The sequence below is a fragment of the Oncorhynchus mykiss genome, chromosome 15 (genome assembly GCF_013265735.2).
Source record: "Oncorhynchus mykiss isolate Arlee chromosome 15, USDA_OmykA_1.1, whole genome shotgun sequence".
In the NCBI taxonomy this organism is placed as follows: Eukaryota; Metazoa; Chordata; class Actinopteri; order Salmoniformes; family Salmonidae; genus Oncorhynchus; species Oncorhynchus mykiss.
This window is the reverse complement of record NC_048579.1, coordinates 55461543-55485859: the sequence shown is the minus strand read 5'-3', so window position 1 is coordinate 55485859 and position 24317 is coordinate 55461543. Positions and strand designations below refer to the sequence as shown.

Sequence of the window (24317 nt, the reverse complement as noted above, 5' to 3'; positions counted from 1 at the left end):
ATCAGCTTATTAGTCTTGCTCACATTGAGGGAGAGGTTGTTGTCCTGGCACCACCTTGCGGTGATCCTCCCTATAGGCCGTCTTGTCGTTGTCGGTGATCAAGCCTACCATTGTTGAGTCATCAGCAAACTTAATGATGGTGTTGGAGTCGTGCCTGGCCGTGCAGTCATGAGTGAACAGGGACTACATTAGGGGACTGAGAACGCCCCAGTGGCCCCAGTGTTGAGGATCAGTGTGGCGGATGTGTCATTACCTACCCTTACCACCTGGGGGCGGCCCATCAGGAAGTCCAGGATCCAGTTGCAGAGGGAGGTGTTTAGTCCCAGAGTCCATAGCTTAGTAATGAGCTTCGTGGGCACTGATGTTGAACGCTGAGCTGGTGTCAATGAACATCATTCTCACATTGGTGTTCCCTTTGTTCAGGTGAGATAGTGGAGTGCGACTGAGATTGCGTCATCTGTGGATCTGCGAATTGGAGTGGGTCTAGGGTGTCTGGGAGGATGCTGTTGATGTGAACCATGACCAGCCTTTCAAAGCACTTCATGGCTACACAATCATGAAGTGGAACGACATTTATTGGATATTTCAAACTTTTTTAACAAATCAAAAACTGAAAAATTGGGCGTGCAAAATTATTCAGCCCCTTTACTTTCAGTGCAGCAAACTCTCTCCAGAAGTTCAGTGAGGATCTCTGAATGATCCAATGTTGACCTAAATGACTAATGATGATAAATACAATCCACCTGTGTGTAATCAAGTCTCTGTATAAATGCACCTGCACTGTGATAGTCTCAGAGGTCCGTTAAAAGCGCAGAGAGCATCATGAAGAACAAGGAACACACCAGGCAGGTCCGAGATACTGTTGTGAAGAAGTTTAAAGCCGGATTTGGATACAACAAGATTTCCCAAGCTTTAAACATCCCAAGGAGCACTGTGCAAGCAATAATATTGAAATGGAAGGAGTATCAGACCACTGCAAATCTACCAAGACCTGGCCGTCACTCTAAACTTTCAACTCATACAAGGAGAAGACTGATCAGAGATGCAGCCAAGAGGCTCATGATCACTCTGGATGAACTGCAGAGATCTACAGCTGAGGTGGGAGACTCTGTCCATAGGACAACAATCAGTCGTATATTGCACAAATCTGGCCTTTATGGAAGAGTGGCAAGAAGAAAAATAAACATATCCAGGTGTTAGAATGGCCAAGTCAAAGTCCAGACCTGAATCCAATCGAGAATCTGTGGAAAGAACTGAAAACTGCTGTTCACAAATGCTCTCCATCCAACCTCACTGAGCTCGAGCTGTTTTGCAAGGAGGAATGGGAAAACATTTCAGTCTCTCGATGTGCAGAACTGATAGAGACATACCCCAAGCGACTTACAGCTGTAATCGCAGCAAAAGGTGGCGCTACAAAGTATTAACTTAAGGGGGCTGAATAATTTTGCACGCCCAATTTTTCAGTTTTTGATTTGTTAAAAAAGTTTGAAATATCCAATAAATGTCGTTCCACTTCATGATTGTGTCCCACTTGTTGTTGATTCTTCACAAAAAAATACAGTTTTATATCTTTATGTTTGAAGCCTGAAATGTGGCAAAAGTTTGCGAAGTTCAAGGGGGCCGAATACTTTCGCAAGGCACTGTATGTACAGTCAATGTGGGAATGATGTCATCGATGCATGAAGCCGATTTAACATGCTCTTTGAAGAGGTAGGCTTTCAGGTGCTTTTGGATATGGGCAGGGATTCTGCTATCCTAAATTTAGGGGGATGCTGGCTCTGGAAGAGCTTGGACTGGGCTGAGTGGGAGCTACCCTCCCGTATGGGTGGGACTGCCAAGAGACCAGAGGTGTCAGAACAGAGTGCTCGGGTTGGGGTGTAGGATTTGAGCATAGCCTGAAGGTAGGGAGGTGTAGTTCCTCTTGCTGCTCCGTAGGTAACCACCATGGTCTTGTAGTCGACGCTAGCTTCGACCTGAAGCCTGTGGAGTGTGTGAAGGAACGGGGTGACATGGGAGAGCTTGGGAAGTTGCAGTTATCCAGACGGGAGATGACAAGTGCCTGGATTAGGACCTGCACAGCTCCCTGCGTGTGCTAGGGTCATACTCTACGGATGTTGTAGAGCATGAACCTGCAGGAGCGGGTCATTGTTTTGATGTTTGCAGAGAACAACAGTGTATTGTCCAGGGTCACGGCAAGGTTCTTTGCACTCTGGGAGGGCGACACTGTGGAGTTGTGAACCGTGATGGAGACGTCTTTCAACCGGCAGGCCTTTCCCGGTAGGAAGAGCAACTCCGTCTTGTTGAGCTTGAGGTGTTGGGCCGACATCCAAGCTAAGATATCTGCCAGGCACGCAGAGATGCATGTCGCCATCTGAGTGTCAGAAGAGGGGAAGGAGAAAAGTAGCTGAGTGTCATCTGCATAGCAGTGATAAGAGAGACCATGTGAGGATATTTCAGAGCCCAGTGACTTGGTGTATAGAGAGAAAAGGGAGGGCCTAGAACTGAGCCCTGGTGGACACCATCCATTTTACATTCAGGCTACAACACAATAAAATGTAGATGAAGTCAAGGGGTTTCTGAAGGCACTGTTCACACAGATTTGAATACTTTCCATCAATTCCCTTTTTCCCTCCCTCTCCATCTCTCTCCTCTTCCTCTCCCTCTTCCCATCCTTCTCTTCAGGCTCTGAGGGGGAAGAACACAGTGGATCTGATTGTGGAGGGTTCGGTGATGGAGGTACGGGACCTCACTGACCCCTACCTCTACTGGGCTGCCCGCGTCGCCCAGAACATTGGTGGGAGGCTCCGCCTACGCCATGTAGGTCTCCAAGACGACGCCCACGACACCTGGCTGTTCTACCTCGACGTGAGGCTCCGCCCACTGGGCTGGGCTCAGGAGAACCGCCTGTCACTGGAGCCCCCAGCAGGTAAGGGGTCATAGCTACATGAAGGGAGGGGCTCTCTGGGTCACATTCAGCTGTGGTAGTGGTAGTTTTAGTGGTGGGGTGAAACAAAAACCTGCAACTTTCAAGGACTCTCCAACTCTATTGGATTTACGGATTATTACGGGTTAGTTATGAATCATATCCGATGAGAGCCATAGATTAGGATCAAATGGTAACCTTGATGTCGTTAGGATCAATGTTACACCCACACATAATCATCTATCGTGTGTCAACGTTTTTATGACTATTTTACACCGTTCAGAGCAGCTGGGAGTTTCCCTTCTCTCTGTTCAATATCATAAACCACCTTATCAAGTCTCTCTGTCTGTCTCTGTCTGTCTCTATCTTTCACTCTCTCTGTCTGTCTCTGTCTGTCTCTCTGTCTGTCTGTCTGTCTGTCTCTCTGTCTGTCTGTCTGTCTGTCTGTCTCTTTGTCTGTCTGTCTGTCTGTCTGTCTGTCTGTCTGTCTCTCTCTATCTTTCACTGTTTCTGTCTGTCTCTATCTTTGTCTGTCTCTGTCTCTCTCTGTCTGTCTGTCTGTCTGTCTGTCTGTCTGTCTGTCTGTCTGTCTGTCTCTGTCTCTCCCTGTGTCTGTCTCTCTGTGTCTGTCTTTCTCTCTCACTCTCTGTCTCTCTATCTCTGTGTCTCGCTGTCTCTTTGTCTCTCTCCGTGTCTCTCTCTATCTCTGTCTTTGTCTGTCTCTTTGACTGTCTATCTCCCCCTCTCTCTGTCTGTCTGTCTGTCTGCCGTCCGTCTGTGTCTCTGTCTGTCTGTGTATCTGTCTGTTTCTGTCTCTCTGTTTCTGTCTGTCTGTCTGCCGTCTGTCTGTGTCTCTCTCTGTCTGTGTATCTGTCTGTTTCTGTCTCTCTGTTTCTGTCTCTGTCTGTCTGCCGTCTGTCTGTGTCGCTGTCTGTCTGTGTATCTGTCTGTTTCTGTCTCTATGTTTCTGTCTCTGTCTGTCTGCCGTCTGTCTGTGTCTCTGTCTGTCTGTGTATCTGTCTGTTTCTATCTCTCTGTTTCTGTCTCTGTCTGTCTGCCATCTGTCTGTGTCTCTGTCTGTCTGTGTATCTGTCTGTTTCTGTCTCTCTCTGTCTCTCTCTGTCTCCCGTGTCTGTCTCCCGTGTCTCTCTCTGTATCCCGTGTCTCTCTCCCTGTGTCTCTCTCTGTCTCTGTTGTCTCTCTCTGTCTCTCTCTGTCTCTCTCTGTCTCTCTCTGTCTCCTGTGTCTCTCTCTGACTCCTTGTGTCTCTCTCTGTCTCCTGTGTCTCTCTCTGTCTCCCGTGTCTCTCTCTGTCTCCTTGTGTCTCTCTCTGTCTCCTTGTGTCTCTCTCTGTGTCTCTGTCTGTCTGTCTGTCTGTCTGTCTGTCTGTCTGTCTGTCTGTCTGTCTCTGTGGTTCTCTTTTCTGTCTCTGTGTTTCTCTCTGTGTCTCTCTCTGTTGCTGTCTCTCTCTGTGTCTCTGTCTCTCTATCTGTTTATCTCTGTCTTATTGTCTCTCTCTCCCTGTCTGTCTCTTGTGTCTCTCTCTGTCTCTCTCTGTCTCCCGTGTCTCTCTCCCTGTGTCTCTCTCTGTCTCACTGTGTCTCTCTCTGTCTCCCTGTGTGTCTCTCGGTCTCCCTTGTGTCTCTCTCGGGCTCCCTTGTGTCTCTCTGTCTCTCTCTGACTCCTTGTGTCTCTCTATGTCTCCTGTGTCTCTCTCTGTCTCCCGTGTCTCTCTCTGTCTCCTTGTGTCTCTCTCTGTCTCCTTGTGTCTCTCTCTGTGTCTCTGTCTGTCTGTCTGTCTGTCTGTCTGTCTGTCTGTCTGTCTGTCTGTCTGTCTGTCTGTATGTCTGTCTGTCTGTCTGTCTCTGTGGTTCTCTTTTCTGTCTCTGTGTTTCTCTCTGTGTCTCTCTCTGTTGCTGTCTCTCTCTGTGTCTCTGTCTCTCTATCTGTTTATCTCTGTCTTATTGTCTCTCTCTCCCTGTCTGTCTCTTGTGTCTCTCTCTGTCTCTCTCTGTCTCCCGTGTCTCTCTCCCTGTGTCTCTCTCTGTCTCACTGTGTCTCTCTCTGTCTCACTCTGTGTCTCTCTCTGTGTCTGTCTCTGTGTCGCTGTCTGTCTGTCTCTCTCTCTCTCTCTCTCTCTGTCTCTCTCTGTGTTGCCGTCTCTCTGTTTCTCTGTGTCTGTGTCTCTCTCTCTCTCTCTGTCTCTCTCTGTGTTGCCGTCTCTCTCTGTTTATCTCTGTGTCTGTGTCTCTCTCTTTGTCTTTGTCTGTCTGTCTGTCTCTCCCTCTCTCTGTGTCTGTCTCTCTCTCTCTGTATCTCTGTGTCTCTTTGTCTCTCTCTGTGTCTTTGTCTCTCTCTGTGTCTCTCTCTATGTCTCTGTGTCTCTCTCTATGTATGTCTCTGTCTTTGTCTGTCTCTGAGTCTCTCTCTCTCTGACTGTCTCTCCCTCCCTCTCTCTGTCTGTCTCTGTCTGTCGTCTGTCTGTGTCTCTCTCTGGCTGCCGTCTGTCTGTGTCTCAGACAGACAGACAGACAGACAGACAGACAGACAGACAGACAGACAGACTGTCTGTCTGTCTGTCTGTCCCTCTCTCTGTTTCTGTCTCTCTGTTTCTGTCCCTCTCTGTGTCTCTCTCTGTCTCCCTGTCTGTCTCTGTCTCTCTGTCTCTCTGTGTGTCGCTGTCTCTCTGTCTCTCTGTCTCTCTGTGTGTCGCTGTTTCTCTCTCTGTCTCTGTCTCTCTCTCTGTCTCTCTCTGTGTCTGTCTCTGTCTTTGTCTGTCTCTGTCTTTGTCTGTCTGTTTGACAGTCTCTCTCTCTGACTGTCTGTCTCTCCCTCTCTCTCTCGGTCTGTCTCTCTGTTTCTGTTGCTGTCTGTCTACCGTCTGTCTGTGTCACGCTCTGTCGGTGTCTCTGTCTGTCTGTCTCCCTGTGTCTCCCTCTGTCTCCTGTGTCTCTCTCTGTCTCCTTGTGTCTTTCTCTGTCTCCCCGTGTCTCTCTCTGTCTCCCTGTGTCTCTCTCTGTCTCCCTGTGTCTCTCTCTGGCTCCTTGTCTCTCTCTGTCTCCTTGTGTCTCTCTCTACTCCTTGTGTCTCTCTCTTTCGCTCTCTCTGTGTCTCTCTATCTGTTAATCTCTGTGTCTGTCTCTCTCTCTGTCTCTCTGTCTCTCCCTCTCTCTGTTTCTGTCTGTCTGTCTGTCTGTCTGTCTGTCTGTCTGTCTGTCTGTCTGTCTGTCTGTCTGTCTGTCTCTGTCTCTGTTTATCTCTGTGTCTCTTTGTCTCTCGCTGTCTGTCTCGCTGTCTGTGTCTGTCTCTGTGTCCCTGCCTCTTTCTATGTGTCTCTCTCTCTATGTGTCTCTCTATGACTCAACATGCTGGCTTCAGTTCATATTCAAGATGTAGATCTTTCAGTTTCAACTTCTACAGAACTGATGACTTTGTCAAAAAACACCTTTCCACAGAACATAACACACACAATGTCACAATCATAGCAACACACTCACACTTGCAATGACACATAGAAACATGTTCCTTCAGACATGCATACACTGGTCCATTGTTATAACATGGAAAATGTACAACTCCACAAAACTTTACAAATCTCCTCTCCAAACGATCGATAGAAATCCACATGATTGTCTCCAGTCTCAGCTGTAGTTCCAGGTGAGCCAGTTTGTAGAGAGTGGGAAGGGGAGGGTCATGTGGTTGTAAGATGTATTCATTTAAATTACATCTGATTTTTTTTTAAACAACTTAAAAACATTTGGAAAACACTGGGTGAGTTTTGCTTAAAGGGATAGTGTGAGATGTTGGGGATGAAGCCCTATCTACTAACCCAGTCAGATGATCCCATGGGCACCATGTTTATGTCTGCATGCAGTTTGAAGGAAGTTAAAGCTAGTTTTGTGAGACATTGCTGAATATTTCCCTTTAAATAAACAGTTGAGAGAGATTTGTAAGGTCTTTAATTTGATGCTGAGTTTCAGTCATATTCTGACTGTCGTCTCTCTCTCTCGTCTCAGAGTTGCGTGGCCTGAAGAGCGCCCTCGAGTGGCAGGAGGCCCTGGAGGCGGTGCGGAGCGAGGCCCAGCAGAACCCACTGCCCCTGGAGGTGTTTAAGGTGAGGGTCAGCCACACAGGAAGTAGCCCTGTGACACAGGAAGTGCTTCTACACGCAACCATCTTAATGTGTACTCTTGTGCAGGTTCGTCAGTTCCCGTGACCATTCTTACTGCGTGTGCCTATCAGGCCATGTGGGGCGGCTGGTTTATCAGGCCATGTGGGGCGGCTGGTTTATCAGGCCATGTGGGGCGGCTGGTTTATTAGGCCATGTGGGGCCGCTGGTTTAACAGGCCATGTGGGGCGGCTGGTTTATCAGGCCATGTGGGGCGGCTGGTTTAACAGGCCATGTGGGCCGGCTGGTTTAACAGGCCATGTGGGGCCGCTGGTTTAACAGGCCATGTGGGGCGGCTGGTTTATCAGGCCATGTGGGGCGGCTGGTTTAACAGGCCATGTGGGCCGGCTGGTTTAACAGGCCATGTGGGGCGGCTGGTTTAACAGGCCATGTGGGGCGGCTGGTTTAACAGGTCATGTGGGGCGGCTGGTTTAACAGGCCATGTGGGGCGGCTGGTTTAACAGGCCATGTGGGGCGGCTGGTTTAACAGGCCATGTGGGGCGGCTGGTTTAACAGGCCATGTGGGGCGGCTGGTTTAACTGTTACACGAATCAAATACTCACTTAATCAGTGTAGTCAAACCCCTGAGTTCCGATCAGTCATTTAACAGACGATATCATGTCATAAGATTCCACTCCACCCAGTTAAAACTCTTCTCTGTCCTGGATACCCAATGGTAGGACAAGCTTCCCACTAATGTCAAGACTTCGCCATTCTTCTCGAAAAAAATCAAGAACAAAAAAATGTATGATACTAAAGAGTATCATGTATAAAATCCCTCGGTAAACAAAAGCACTGACTTTTTAGCTACTTTGTCGAGGGAAAATGTACTTGCTACGATTGTGATATGTGGTTGTCTCACCGAGCTATCTTCAGATGGATGCACCAAGTCACTCCAGACAAGAGTGTCTGCTAAATCACTAAAATGTCAACGTAAAATGATTACGTTACGTACAGTGCCTTGCGAAAGTAGTCGGCCCCCTTGAACTTTGCGACCTTTTGCCACATTTCAGGCTTCAAACATAAAGATATAAAACTGTATTTTTTTTGTGAAGAATCAACAACAAGTGGGACACAATCATGAAGTGGAACGACATTTATTGGATATTTCAAACTTTTTTAACAAATCAAAAACTGAAATATTGGGCGTGCAAAATTATTCAGCCCCCTTAAGTTAATACTTTGTAGCGCCACCTTTTGCTGCGATTACAGCTATAAGTCGCTTGGGGTATGTCTCTATCAGTTTTGCACATCGAGAGACTGAAATGTTTTCCCATTCCTCCTTGCAAAACAGCTCGAGCTCAGTGAGGTTGGATGGAGAGCATTTGTGAACAGCAGTTTTCAGTTCTTTCCACAGATTCTCGATTGGATTCAGGTCTTGACTTTGACTTGGCCATTCTAACACCTGGATATGTTTATTTTTTAACCATTCCATTGTAGATTTTGCTTTATGTTTTGGATCATTGTCTTGTTGGAAGACACATCTCCGTCCCAGTCTCAGGTCTTTTGCAGACTCCATCAGGTTTTCTTCCAGAATGGTCCTGTATTTGGCTCCATCCATCTTCCCATCAATTTTAATCATCTTCCCTGTCCCTGCTGAAGAAAAGCAGGCCCAAACCATGATGCTGCCACCACCATGTTTGACAGTGGGGATGGTGTGTTCAGGGTGTTGCTTTTACGCCAAACATAATGTTTTGCATTGTTGCCAAAAAGTTCAATTTTGGTTTCATCTGACCAGAGCACCTTCTTCCACATGTTTGGTGTGTCTCCCAGGTGGCTTGTGGCAAACTTTAAACAACACTTTTTATGGATATCTTTAAGAAATGGCTTTCTTCTTGCCACTCTTCCATAAAGGCCAGATTTGTGCAATATACGACTGATTGTTGTCCTATGGACAGAGTCTCCCACCTCAGCTGTAGATCTCTGCAGTTCATCCAGAGTGATCATGGGCCTCTTGGCTGCATCACTGATCAGTCTTCTCCTTGTATGAGCTGAAAGTTTAGAGGGACGGCCAGGTCTTGGTAGATTTGCAGTGGTCTGATACTCCTTCCATTTCAATATTATCGCTTGCACAGTGCTCCTTGGGATGTTTAAAGCTTGGGAAATCTTTTTGTATCCAAATCCGCCTTTAAACTTCTTCACAACAGTATCTCGGACCTGCCTGGTGTGTTCCTTGTTCTTCATGATGCTCTCTGCGCTTTTAACGGACCTCTGAGTCTATCACAGTGCAGGTGCATTTATACGGAGACTTGATTACACACAGGTGGATTGTATTTATCATCATTAGTCATTTAGGTCAACATTGGATCATTCAGAGATCCTCAGTGAACTTCTGGAGAGAGTTTGCTGCACTGAAAGTAAAGGGGCTGAATAATTTTTCACGCCCAATTTTTCAGTTTTTGATTTGTTAAAAAAGTTTGAAATATCCAATAAATGTCGTTCCACTTCATGATTGTGTCCCACTTGTTGTTGATTCTTCACAAAAAAATACAGTTTTATATCTTTATGTTTGAAGCCTGAAATGTGGCAAAAGGTTGCAAAGTTCAAGGGGGCCGAATACTTTCGCAAGGCACTGTAGCTCCGACACCTCCGCTCCTGCCTGTGTGTGGGTGCGTTTATTGTGTGTGTGTGTGTGTGTGTGTGTGTGTGTAGTGATAAGCTGCTGTCTTTCCCACGCCCCTAAGTCTGGGTGTGTGCCTGTCGTACAGACGACAGTGATCTGACTGGACCTGTCTGATGGCCTTGGTGGCAGTGGGTTTCAAAGGGCCACGCTAGCTAGCTCTATTTGTCTCTATAGGTCAAACACACCTGTCACAGACAATTAGTCAGACTCACATAGGTATTATTTGTTCTAACTCCGAGCATATTTGGGCGGTTGAGCAGACGAGTCAGTAATATCAAAGTAATAACATTTGAATTATATAGCCTAGTCCCACTGCTTAGTGTTTGTTAACAAAGCCTGTTTGCAGTGACCATTAAAAGACGTGTGTGTTTTCCACGGTGACCCGGTTATTTCAGGACCATGCAGACCTGACCAAACACTCCTTCAGGACGGGGATGAAGCTGGAGATGGTGTCGCCGTCGGAACCGTTCCACATCTGCCCTGTATCTGTCACACAGGTGGGCCTACCTGGCCATTTCAAACCTTAGCCAACTCTATCTAACCCCACCAAACAGTATCACACCCCACCAAACAGTATCACACCCCACCAAACAGTATCACACCCCACCAAACAGTATCACACCCCACCAAACAGTATCACACCCCACCAAACAGTATCACACCCCACCAAACAGTATCAAACTCCACCAACACCCTACCAAACAGTATCAAACCCCACCAAACAGTATCAAACCCCACCAAACAGTGTCTAACCCCACCAAACAGTGTCTAACCCCACCAAACAGTGTCTAACCCCACCAAACAGTGTCTAACCCCACCAAACAGTGTCTAACCCCACCAAACAGTATCACACCCACCAAACAGTATCAAACCCCACCAAACAGTATCACACCCCACCAAACAGTATCACACTCCACCAAACAGTATCACACCCCACCAAACAGTATCACACCCCACCAAACAGTATCACACCCCACCAAACAGTATCACACCCCACCAAACAGTATCACACCCCACCAAACAGTATCACACCCCACCAAACAGTATCAAATCCCACCAAACAGTATCACACCCCACCACCCCACCAAACAGTATCACAACCCACCAAACAGTATCACACCCTACCAAACAGTATCACACCCCAACAAACAGTATCACACCCTACCAAACAGTATCACACCCCACCAAACACTATCAAATCCCACCAAACAGTATCACACCCCACCACCCCACCAAACAGTATCACACCCTACCAAACAGTATCACACCCCACCAAACAGTATCTAACCCCACCAAACAGTATCAAACCCCACCAAACAGTATCACACCCCACCGAACAGTATCTAACCCCACCAAACAGTATCACACCCCACCACCCCACCAAACAGTATCACACCCCACCAAACAGTATCTAACCCCACCAAACAGTATCTAACCCCACCAAACAGTATCACACCCCACCAAACAGTATCACACCCCACCAAACAGTATCACACCCCACCAAACAGTATCTAACCCCACCAAACAGTATCTAACCCCATCTAACAGTATCTAACCCCATCTAACAGTATCAAACCCCACCAAACAGTATCACACCCCACCAAACAGTATCAAACCCCACCAAACAGTATCACACCCCACCAAACAGTATCACACCCCACAAACAGTATCACACCCCACCAAAGAGTATCACACCCCACCAAACAGTATCACACCCCACCAAACAGTATCACACCCCACCAAACAGTATCACACCCCACCAAACAGTATCACACCCCACCACCCCACCAAACAGTATCACACCCCACCAAACAGTATCACACCCCACCAAACAGTATCTAACCCCATCTAACAGTATCACACCCCACCAAACAGTATCACACCCCACCACCCCACCAAACAGTATCACACCCCACCAAACAGTATCACACCCCACCAAACAGTATCTAACCCCACCAAACAGTATCAAATCCCATCAAACAGTATCTAACCCCACCAAACAGTATCAAATCCCACCAAACAGTATCTAACCCCACCAAACAGTATCTAACCCCACCAAACAGTATCAAATCCCACCAAACAGTATCAAATCCCACCAAACAGTATCAAACCCCACCAAACAGTATCTAACCCCACCAAACAGTATCACACCCCACCACCCCACCAAACAGTATCACACCCCACCAAACAGTATCACACCCCACCACCCCACCAAACAGTATCACACCTCACCAAACAGTATCAAACCCCACCAAACAGTGTCAAACCCCACCAAGCAGTATCACACCCCACCAAACAGTGTCAAACCCCACCAAACAGTATCAAACCCCACCAAACAGTGTCAAACCCCTCCAAACAGTATCTAACCCCATCTAACAGTATCAAACCCCACCAAACAGTATCACACCCCACCAAACAGTATCACACCCCACCAAACAGTATCTAACCCACCAAACAGTATCTAACCCCATCTAACAGTATCAAACCCCACCAAACAGTATCACACCCCACCAAACAGTATCACACCCCACCAAACAGTATCTAACCCACCAAACAGTATCTAACCCCATCTAACAGTATCAAACCCCACCAAACAGTATCAAATCCCACCAAACAGTATCTAACCCCACCAAACAGTATCTAACCCCATCTAACAGTATCAAACCCCACCAAACAGTATCACACCCCACCAAACAGTATCACACCCCACCAAACAGTATCTAACCCACCAAACAGTATCTAACCCCATCTAACAGTATCAAACCCCACCAAACAGTATCACACCCCACCAAACAGTATCACACCCCACCAAACAGTATCACACCCCACCAAACAGTATCAAACCCCACCAAACAGTATCACACCCCACCAAACAGTATCACACCCCACCAAACAGTATCACACCCCACCAAACAGTATCACACCCCACCAAACAGTATCACACCCCACCAAACAGTATCAAACTCCACCAACACCCTACCAAACAGTATCAAATCCCACCAAACAGTATCACACCCCACCAAACAGTATCTAACCCCACCAAACAGTATCAAACTCCACCAACACCCTACCAAACAGTATCAAACCCCACCAAACAGTATCACACCCCACCAAACAGTATCTAACTCCACCAAACAGTATCACACCCCACCAAAGAGTATCACACCCCACCACCCCACCAAACAGTATCACACCCCACCAAACAGTATCACACCCCACCAAACAGTATCTAACCCCACTAAACAGTATCAAATCCCACCAAACAGTATCAAACCCCACCAAACAGTATCACACCCCACCAAACAGTATCTAACCCCACCAAACAGTATCAAATCCCACCAAACAGTATCAAACCCCACCAAACAGTATCACACCCCACCACCCCACCAAACAGTATCACACCCCACCAAACAGTATCACACCCCACCAAACAGTATCACACCCCACCAAACAGTATCAAACCCCACCAAACAGTATCACACCCCACCAAACAGTATCACACCCCACCAAACAGTATCACACCCCACCAAACAGTATCACACCCCACCAAACAGTATCACACCCCACCAAACAGTATCAAACTCCACCAACACCCTACCAAACAGTATCAAACCCCACCAAACAGTATCACACCCCACAAACAGTATCACACCCCACCAAACAGTATCACACCCCACCAAACAGTATCTAACTCCACCAAACAGTATCACACCCCACCAAACAGTATCACACCCCACCACCCCACCAAACAGTATCACACCCCACCAAACAGTATCACACCCCACCAAACAGTATCTAACCCCACCAAACAGTATCAAATCCCACCAAACAGTATCAAACCCCACCAAACAGTATCACACCCCACCACCCCACCAAACAGTATCACACCCCACCAAACAGTATCACACCCCACCAAACAGTATCACACCCCACCAAACAGTATCTAACCCCACCAAACAGTATCTAACCCCATCTAACAGTATCTAACCCCATCTAACAGTATCAAACCCCACCAAACAGTATCACACCCCACCAAACAGTATCAAACCCCACCAAACAGTATCACACCCCACCAAACAGTATCACACCCCACAAACAGTATCACACCCCACCAAAGAGTATCACACCCCACCAAACAGTATCACACCCCACCAAACAGTATCACACCCCACCAAACAGTATCACACCCCACCAAACAGTATCTAACTCCACCAAACAGTATCACACCCCACCAAAGAGTATCACACCCCACCACCCCACCAAACAGTATCACACCCCACCAAACAGTATCACACCCCACCAAACAGTATCTAACCCCACTAAACAGTATCAAATCCCACCAAACAGTATCAAACCCCACCAAACAGTATCACACCCCACCAAACAGTATCTAACCCCACCAAACAGTATCAAATCCCACCAAACAGTATCAAACCCCACCAAACAGTATCACACCCCACCAAACAGTATCTAACCCCACCAAACAGTATCAAATCCCACCAAACAGTATCAAACCCCACCAAACAGTATCACACCCCACCACCCCACCAAACAGTATCACACCCCACCAAACAGTATCACACCCCACCAAACAGTATCACACCCCACCAAACAGTATCAAACCCCACCAAACAGTATCACACCCCACCAAACAGTATCACACCCCACCAAACAGTATCACACCCCACCAAACAGTATCACACCCCACCAAACAGTATCACACCCCACCAAACAGTATCAAACTCCACCAACACCCTACCAAACAGTATCAAACCCCACCAAACAGTATCACACCCCACAAACAGTATCACACCCCACCAAACAGTATCACACCCCACCAAACAGTATCTAACTCCACCAAACAGTATCACACCCCACCAAACAGTATCACACCCCACCACCCCACCAAACAGTATCACACCCCACCAAACAGTATCACACCCCACCAAACAGTATCTAACCCCACCAAACAGTATCAAATCCCACCAAACAGTATCAAACCCCACCAAACAGTATCACACCCCACCACCCCACCAAACAGTATCACACCCCACCAAACAGTATCACACCCCACCAAACAGTATCACACCCCACCAAACAGTATCTAACCCCACCAAACAGTATCTAACCCCATCTAACAGTATCTAACCCCATCTAACAGTATCAAACCCCACCAAACAGTATCACACCCCACCAAACAGTATCAAACCCCACCAAACAGTATCACACCCCACCAAACAGTATCACACCCCACAAACAGTATCACACCCCACCAAAGAGTATCACACCCCACCAAACAGTATCACACCCCACCAAACAGTATCACACCCCACCAAACAGTATCACACCCCACCAAACAGTATCACACCCCACCACCCCACCAAACAGTATCACACCCCACCAAACAGTATCACACCCCACCAAACAGTATCTAACCCCATCTAACAGTATCACACCCCACCAAACAGTATCACACCCCACCACCCCACCAAACAGTATCACACCCCACCAAACAGTATCACACCCCACCAAACAGTATCTAACCCCACCAAACAGTATCAAATCCCATCAAACAGTATCTAACCCCACCAAACAGTATCAAATCCCACCAAACAGTATCTAACCCCACCAAACAGTATCTAACCCCACCAAACAGTATCAAATCCCACCAAACAGTATCAAATCCCACCAAACAGTATCAAACCCCACCAAACAGTATCTAACCCCACCAAACAGTATCACACCCCACCACCCCACCAAACAGTATCACACCCCACCAAACAGTATCACACCCCACCACCCCACCAAACAGTATCACACCTCACCAAACAGTATCAAACCCCACCAAACAGTGTCAAACCCCACCAAGCAGTATCACACCCCACCAAACAGTGTCAAACCCCACCAAACAGTATCAAACCCCACCAAACAGTGTCAAACCCCTCCAAACAGTATCTAACCCCATCTAACAGTATCAAACCCCACCAAACAGTATCACACCCCACCAAACAGTATCACACCCCACCAAACAGTATCTAACCCACCAAACAGTATCTAACCCCATCTAACAGTATCAAACCCCACCAAACAGTATCACACCCCACCAAACAGTATCACACCCCACCAAACAGTATCTAACCCACCAAACAGTATCTAACCCCATCTAACAGTATCAAACCCCACCAAACAGTATCAAATCCCACCAAACAGTATCTAACCCCACCAAACAGTATCTAACCCCATCTAACAGTATCAAACCCCACCAAACAGTATCACACCCCACCAAACAGTATCACACCCCACCAAACAGTATCTAACCCACCAAACAGTATCTAACCCCATCTAACAGTATCAAACCCCACCAAACAGTATCACACCCCACCAAACAGTATCACACCCCACCAAACAGTATCACACCCCACCAAACAGTATCAAACCCCACCAAACAGTATCACACCCCACCAAACAGTATCACACCCCACCAAACAGTATCACACCCCACCAAACAGTATCACACCCCACCAAACAGTATCACACCCCACCAAACAGTATCAAACTCCACCAACACCCTACCAAACAGTATCAAATCCCACCAAACAGTATCACACCCCACCAAACAGTATCTAACCCCACCAAACAGTATCAAATTCCACCAACACCCTACCAAACAGTATCAAACCCCACCAAACAGTATCACACCCCACCAAACAGTATCTAACTCCACCAAACAGTATCACACCCCACCAAAGAGTATCACACCCCACCACCCCACCAAACAGTATCACACCCCACCAAACAGTATCACACCCCACCAAACAGTATCTAACCCCACTAAACAGTATCAAATCCCACCAAACAGTATCAAACCCCACCAAACAGTATCACACCCCACCAAACAGTATCTAACCCCACCAAACAGTATCAAATCCCACCAAACAGTATCAAACCCCACCAAACAGTATCACACCCCACCACCCCACCAAACAGTATCACACCCCACCAAACAGTATCACACCCCACCAAACAGTATCACACCCCACCAAACAGTATCAAACCCCACCAAACAGTATCACACCCCACCAAACAGTATCACACCCCACCAAACAGTATCACACCCCACCAAACAGTATCACACCCCACCAAACAGTATCACACCCCACCAAACAGTATCAAACTCCACCAACACCCTACCAAACAGTATCAAACCCCACCAAACAGTATCACACCCCACAAACAGTATCACACCCCACCAAACAGTATCAAACTCCACCAACACCCTACCAAACAGTATCAAACCCCACCAAACAGTATCACACCCCACCACCCCACCAAACAGTATCACACCCCACCAAACAGTATCACACCCCACCAAACAGTATCTAACCCCACCAAACAGTATCAAATCCCACCAAACAGTATCAAACCCCACCAAACAGTATCACACCCCACCACCCCACCAAACAGTATCACAACCCACCAAACAGTATCTAACCCCATCTAACAGTATCAAACCCCACCAAACAGTATCAAATCCCACCAAACAGTATCAAACCCCACCAAACAGTATCTAACCCCACCAAACAGTATCAAATCCCACCAAACATTATCTAACCCCACCAAACAGTATCACACCCCACCAAACAGTATCACAACCCACCAAACAGTATCTAACCCCACCAAACAGTATCAAATCCCACCAAACAGTATCAAACCCCACCAAACAGTATCTAACCCCACCAAACAGTATCAAATCCCACCAAACAGTATCACACCCCACCACCCCACCAAACAGTATCACACCCCACCACCCCACCAAACAGTATCACACCCCACCAAACAGTATCACACCCCACCACCCCACCAAACAGTATCACACCTCACCAAACAGTATCACACCTCACCAAACAGTATCAAACCCCACCAAACAGTATCAAACCCCACCAAACAGTATCTAACCCCACCAAACAGTATCTAACCCCACCAAACAGTATCACACCCCACCAAACAGTATCACACCCCACCACCCCACCAAACAGTATCACACCCCACCAAACAGTATCACACCCCACCACCCCACCAAACAGTATCACACCTCACCAAACAGTATCACACCTCACCAAACAGTATCAAACCCCACCAAACAGTGTCAAACCCCACCAAACAGTATCAAACCCCACCAAACAGTATCACACCCCACCAAACAGTATCACACCCCACCAAACAGTATCACACCCCACCAAACAGTATCACACCCCACCAAACAGTATCACACCCCACCAAACAGTGTCAAACCCCACCAAACAGTATCACACCCCACCAAACAGTATCAAACCCCACCAAACAGTATCACACCCCACCAAACAGTATCACACCCCACCAAACAGTATCAAACCCCACCAAACAGTATCACACCCCACCAAACAGTATCACACCCCACCAAACAGTTTCACACCCCACCAAACAGTATCACACCCCACCAAACAGTATCAAACCTAGTCATACCCTTAAGTGTTACCATGTGTTAATGCAGCCATGGTAATATCGCACCCATCATTCTGTCTCTCTGTAGGTCTACAATGAGCACTACTTCCAGGTCACAGTGGATGACCTCACTCCAGAGGCCACACCCCTGTCCCTGGTGTGCCATTCTGAGTCACCGGGCATCCTCCCCGTCCAGTGGTGTCTGAAGAACGGGATTGGTCTAGAGCGGCCCAGGGGCTACCAGAGCCAGGACTTTGATTGGGCGGACTACCTGAAACAGAGTTGGACTGAGGCCGCCCCCGACGCATGCTTCCCTAACGTGAGATACTTTCTCTTCCTTCCTCCTTCAATTCTTTCTCCTTCCCTCACTCCTTCCCTCTATCCATGCCTCTGATCCCCAATGTCCTCATCCTTCTCTTCATCCCTCTCCTCACCCCTCTCTTCCTCCCTCTTGTCATCCCTGTGCCCACCCCCCTTAAAGTTACATTCTGTCATCTTTTGGGAGACCCGACCAAATTCACATGTCAGTCATAGATCTGTCGTTATCATTGAAAGCCAGTCTAAGAAGCAGTGGGTCTGTTCTATGTGCACTTGTGTTAAATACACCAGCTTCAAACAGCTAAAAATACAATATTTTTGGTGATGGAAAATATGTTTCACAGCAGTTAACATGGTACAATGATTCTCTACACTATGACTGCTTGTTTTTGTCACAAAATGAAATTAGGTGAACTATTAGAATTTTAGCAACCAGGAAATGGTGGAGCGATATCTGTGTATTGCACCTTTTAAATGAACGATTATTCATAAACAACAGACATTCCCTCTCAATCAAACGAGACCAAGGAGAATGTGTGTGGCTTAAGTCTTTTGTGCAGAAGGATCCATTGTTATGTCTACTGTTTATCCCATTGTGTGTGTGTGTGTGTGTGTGTGTGTGTGTGTGTGTGTGTGTGTGTGTGTGTTTATCCCATTTTGTGTGTGTGTGTGTGTGTGTGTTTATCCCATTTTGTGTGTGTGTGTGTAGGCGTGGCAGAGCCGAGGCTTCGCCAAAGACATGTGGCTGGAGGCCGTTAACCCTGTCAGGCCCACCGAGGTGTGTGTGGCTCAGATCACACAGGTCAGGGGTCGCCTGCTGTGGCTCAGACTGGAAGGTGAGTCCTGTGTGTGTGTGTGTGTGTGTGTGTGCGCGTGTGTGTGTGGACAGCTGTCTTACCCCATGCTCTTTTGTCCCTCTCCAGGCCTGCCTAAGTCTGTCCCTGAATGTATTGTGGATGTGGAGTCCATGGACATCTTTCCTGTAGGATGGTGTGAGACCAATGCTTACCTCTTGACTCCACCACTGAAGCCTGTCTGTAAGTATCCCCGTATCTTTCTCTCTCTCTCTCACGCACACACACACACACACACACACACACACACACACACACACACACACACACAGTGAAAACCCTATTATTTTGTGTTGATTGCAGGCCAGCAGCAGAAGAAGATAGCCGTCGTCCAGCCAGAGAAGCAGTAAGTTCGCTGATGCTCCAAAACTACAGAGAACCACTCTAATTTTAAACCCTCGCTCTTCCATTCCCTTTTTTAAAAGCCCCATCCAGCACTTTAACAGTTCCATCACACAGATTGCTATTCCACTCAAAAAAACAAATCAATGCATTGCCAAGCCATGTCAGCAGCCACAGAAATGTATGGCCTATACTTTACAATACAACCTCCTCGATGGAGAACACACTTAAGTGCATACCCTTAAAAGCCTTGAGGCCCCTCTCTCTCAAACCACTCCCCCCCCTGGAACAGTAGCTAGCTGTTCACTTTTTTATTTTCAGAGGACAGATTTATTATTGACAAATGACATGTTTCAGTCGCGGCTGGGAAACGCAGGTCTGAAGGATCAGGGTAGTGGTCGTTGAGAGACGACATATGAGGCTTTCAGTAACACTTTGTCAACCTCTCTCGTCTAACCTCTTTTACCATATCTCTCACCCAAGGGACTCATTCATCAATAGCCCTCATTGTTTTCCGTTGTTGTTCAGTTGTGTTAGGGGAAGGACATATATCACACTCAGCTAAATCTGACAGGGTCTTAAATAGCTGTGTCTTTGATTGGACGACTTTGCTGTTCACTCGATTGATTGATTGGCTCATGGGTTGATTGATATTCCGTCTGTAGGTTGGCTCCGCCGCAACCCGTGGAGACAATCCCTCTCGACCTCTGCGAGCCCGTTGCCATGGACACAGGTAAACAAGATTCATAATTAAAATATGAGATTATTTATTTACAGCTGTTAATGAAAATGAGAGTTAATGATGATCATGATTAGCATGGAAAAGACAGAGAGAGAGAGAGAGAGAGAGAGAGAGAGAGAGAGAGAGAGAGAGAGAGAGAGAGAGAGAGAGAGAGAGAGAGAGAGAGAGAGAGAGAGAGAGAGCGCCAGCCAGCCACACCTGTTTCAAAGCAGATTCATATTTATGAACAAACAACATTTGTCTGTCTAACAGTTGCTCTTCACAATCACGGTCGGTACCTCACAGCTTGTCTCAGAAAAGTGTTGAGTTCGAACAAGCTTCTACATATTAATCAATATTACACTTCTGTTAGCACTCCTCTCAACATTTTACACAGCCAATGTTCTGTTTATTTAGTGTGTGTGTGGGGAGGGTAGGTACATCAGTATTGTGTCCATAAGAGACTCATGCCCTTCTAAGTTCTGTAAAAAAAAGTCACTTGCTCATGCATATTTATAATTTGTCTAATTACTATTCAACCGGAGCTGTGCAATTCCAGTTGTATGAGTAAGAAAGTGTAAACTGAGGCATGGCATCACACTACATTATGTACAGCACACCTCGAATACAAGCCTCATTAACAAGCCAGTGGAGTTTTAGAACAAGTCATACATAATGTAAGTGTTGGGCTGCTTTTACACAGGCAGCCCAATTCTGATTTTTTTTCCACTCATTTGTCTGATCTTTTTCAGGGCTGATCTGATCGGTCAAAAGGCAAATTAGTAAGAAAAAATATCACAATTGGGCTGTCTGTCTAAACTAATTGGACTTCTATATAGTCTATCAAGAGTTTGAACTTGATAGGCTGCCTGACATTCTTATACCTGTCTGTCATTGGATGATTGTCTGATGTCCCATGATGCTTCTCTCTCCTCCCCAGGCTCAGCCAATGGGAGATACTGTTGTTCCAGGATCTACGTGAACCACCGCTGTTTCTCTGGCCCTTACCTGAACAAGGGGCGCATCGCTGAGCTGCCACAGGCTGTAGGGCCGGGGAAATGCACTCTGGTCCTCAAAGAGGTAGGTAGAGGAATATCAACATACTGGTTGCATCCAAATGTATTCCCACTACTGTTGACCAGAGTCCTATGGGATCAGAAAACTAACAACAGACTCTGGAGGAGGTAGAGCGGCATATGCCTAATTAAAGGACCGGAGGGGAGGGGGGGCGGGGGAATGAGAGAGAGAAGGAAATGTCTTGTTAACCACCTGCAGTCTCTCAGCTTCACTTTAATTTGAACTGTCAGTAATTTATGTTTACACACACACACACACACACACACACACAGTAACTAAGCAAAAACAGCCTTTAATTTCCCTAGATAATCCCTAGTGTGAATGTGTGTTGACTTGAGTGTGTTTGTGTTCTACTGGTTTTAGTAGTTCTCTAGTTTTTTGTGTCACGTTCACTTCACAACTAGGGAGAAAAAAATGACCATGTCTTGAAGAAAGTGTGTTCTCCTGTGTGTCCCCGTGCAGGTGCTCAGCATGCTAATCAATGCGGCCTACAAGCCTGGGCGTGTCCTGAGGGAACTACAGGATGTGGAAGAGCAGCACTGGGACTGCCACGAGGAGACCCTCAAAGCCAAGTGAGTCCCACTTGGAGGAGCTCGACCAGGATTGGAGCGACCATTAGGCTCCTGGTGAACATCCTGAGTGTAAGGTCCGGTATGAGCAATTCCGTTGGCCCGAGCTGACACGGTTTCTCTCCGCTCCTTAGATACAAAGGGAAGACGTATCGATCGTCCATCCGGATCGTGCGTCTGGCAGAGCAGATCCCAGACTTCTGTCGTAAAGTGTGTGTGAAGCTGCAGTGCTGTCCCAACCTCTTCAGCCCCGTCCAAGTCACAGGCCAGTGTCCTGAGAGCTGCTCCATGCAGACCAAGACCAAATATAGTGAGCGTATGTGTGTGTGGTTACTCTACTTGTGTGTTCATGTGTGGGTTTCTGTTGATGGGAACTAAGATCAACTTCATATATGTTTGTAGGTTGGTGTGTGCGTGCGCGAACAAATACAGTAATTTTCTACAAGTGTGAGTTTGTGTGTCTGTCACAAAAAACACACACACACACACACACACACACACACACGAAAATACACACAGCCATTTGTTTGATTAAACCTCCTTTTACATGAATAGCTAACCTGCATCAGAATTGAGCCCATATGAACTGTGTTGAGTGTTGTCCCCAGCGTATTATTACGGTAAGAAGAAGAAGCTGTCTAAGCCGTTTGGAGGAGAGGAGAGTCTGGAGGCCAAACCCACACGACGCAGGAAGAAGAGGAAGGCCATCTTTGTCCAGAAGAAACGGCGCTCGTCTGCAGTGGACTATACTCCTGCAGGGTCACCACAGGTCTGACAGAGCTCTCCATCTATGTCGGTCTGTCTGTCGCTCTCTCCATGTCTCTTTCTCTTGTGTGTAAGAGTGAAGGCTGTGTTCCCCTCCCCCTCTCTTTTTCGTTTTCTTTCTTTTTCGCTCTCTCTGTGGGTGTCTCTTTCTCTCTTCGTGTCTCTTTCTCCGTCTTTTTCTCTCCATGTCTCTCTTTCTCGCTTTCTCTTTCTCTCTCCCTTTGTGTGTCTCTCTCTTTCTCTCCGTGTCTCTCTTTCTCTCTGTCTCTCTTTCTGTCTGTGTGTCTCTCTCGCTTTCTCTCTGTCTCTCTTTCTCTCTGTCTCTCTTTCTCTCTGTCTCTCTTTCTGTCTGTGTGTCTCTCGCTTTCTCTGTCTCTCTTTCTCTCTGTCTCTTTCTCTCTGTCTCTCTTTCTGTCTGTGTGTCTCTCTCGCTTTCTCTCTGTCTCTCTTTCTCTCTGTCTCTCTTTCTGTCTGTCTCTCTCGCTTTCTCTCTGTCTCTCTTTCTCTCTGTCTCTTTCTGTCTGTCTCTCTCGCTTTCTCTCTGTCTCTCTTTCTCTCTGTCTCTCTTTCTGTCTGTGTGTCTCTCTCGCTTTCTCTCTGTCTCTTTTTCTCTTTCTCTGTCTCTCTTTCTCTGTGTCTCTCTCTCTCTTTGTCTCTCTCTTTCTCTGTGTCTCTCTTTCTCTGTCTCTCTCTCTCTCTCTCTCTCTGCGTGTGTCTCTTCTCTCGTCTCTTTCTCTCTCTCTTCGTGTGTCTTTCTCTATTATATAATGGACTTGATTGTCACTGCACTAAGATGGACCCTATAACTCCCTACAGGACAGTGATGAAGACGAGGATGAAGATGATCTTATGTTGCAGTCGGGCAGTGAAGAAGGCACCAGCTCTGAGCCACGCGAGGACCACATAGACACATCCTCTGTGGAGGTGGCTAACAGCCGGCCGCGGTGTGCCGTGATGCTACGCAGGGCCACCCATACCGGCATAGCTTCGGGCAGCCGCGAGGGTCCTGAAAGCAGGAGCCGGAGCACTCGGTCCCTGTCATATAACCAGGGGAACAAGTACCACCCACCCAAGAGACAGGAGATGCAGGTGAGAGCAAATGCTACACGCAGAGACACACACCCACATTAATGCAGATGTTATTAAGTATTTGACAGGTTCTTTGGCTCCCTGGTGGCCGGGTGGCCCAGATATGGTCAGTGAATGGCGTCCGGCTGTCATATCCAGTCAATAAAGGTCCTGTATGGAGATTAATCTTTATGGCCATGTGTCCTGTGGCCCTCCAGGTGGAGTGTAGTGAGGCGGAGTGCCGGCTGGTGTTGGAGAGGAACCCTCTGGAGTGGTCCGTAGAAGATGTGGTCACCTTCATCACCTCCACCGACTGTGCTGCTCTCGCCAACATCTTCCAGGAGCAGGTACACACACACACTCTGAAATACATGCAGACACACACGTCCCCAATTCAACACACTTTCT

General features: G+C 47.3%; 1 protein-coding gene across 5 annotated transcripts in view; it reads left to right on the top strand.

The window, feature by feature from the left end:
* Positions 1-24317, top strand: part of LOC110490351 (scm-like with four MBT domains protein 2) — a 105761-nt gene that overhangs the window by 80251 nt on the left and 1193 nt on the right. For 2 of the 5 annotated variants that reach the window (XM_036944687.1, XM_036944686.1), the window contains 15 exons: positions 2683-2926; positions 6940-7037; positions 10110-10211; positions 18284-18514; positions 19223-19349; positions 19437-19550; positions 19671-19713; positions 20375-20442; positions 21371-21510; positions 21970-22079; positions 22211-22386; positions 22479-22523; positions 22685-22845; positions 23658-23930; positions 24128-24256. In XM_036944687.1, coding sequence (XP_036800582.1) covers positions 2683-2926; positions 6940-7037; positions 10110-10211; positions 18284-18514; positions 19223-19349; positions 19437-19550; positions 19671-19713; positions 20375-20442; positions 21371-21510; positions 21970-22079; positions 22211-22386; positions 22479-22523; positions 22685-22845; positions 23658-23930; positions 24128-24256 — 2061 coding nt within the window. Of the gene's footprint in view, positions 1-2682; positions 2927-6939; positions 7038-10109; positions 10212-18283; positions 18515-19222; positions 19350-19436; positions 19551-19670; positions 19714-20374; positions 20443-21370; positions 21511-21969; positions 22080-22210; positions 22393-22478; positions 22524-22684; positions 22846-23657; positions 23931-24127; positions 24257-24317 lie in introns of all 5 variants that reach the window. The other 3 variants (XM_036944690.1, XM_036944689.1, XM_036944688.1) reach the window with 2 other exon arrangements.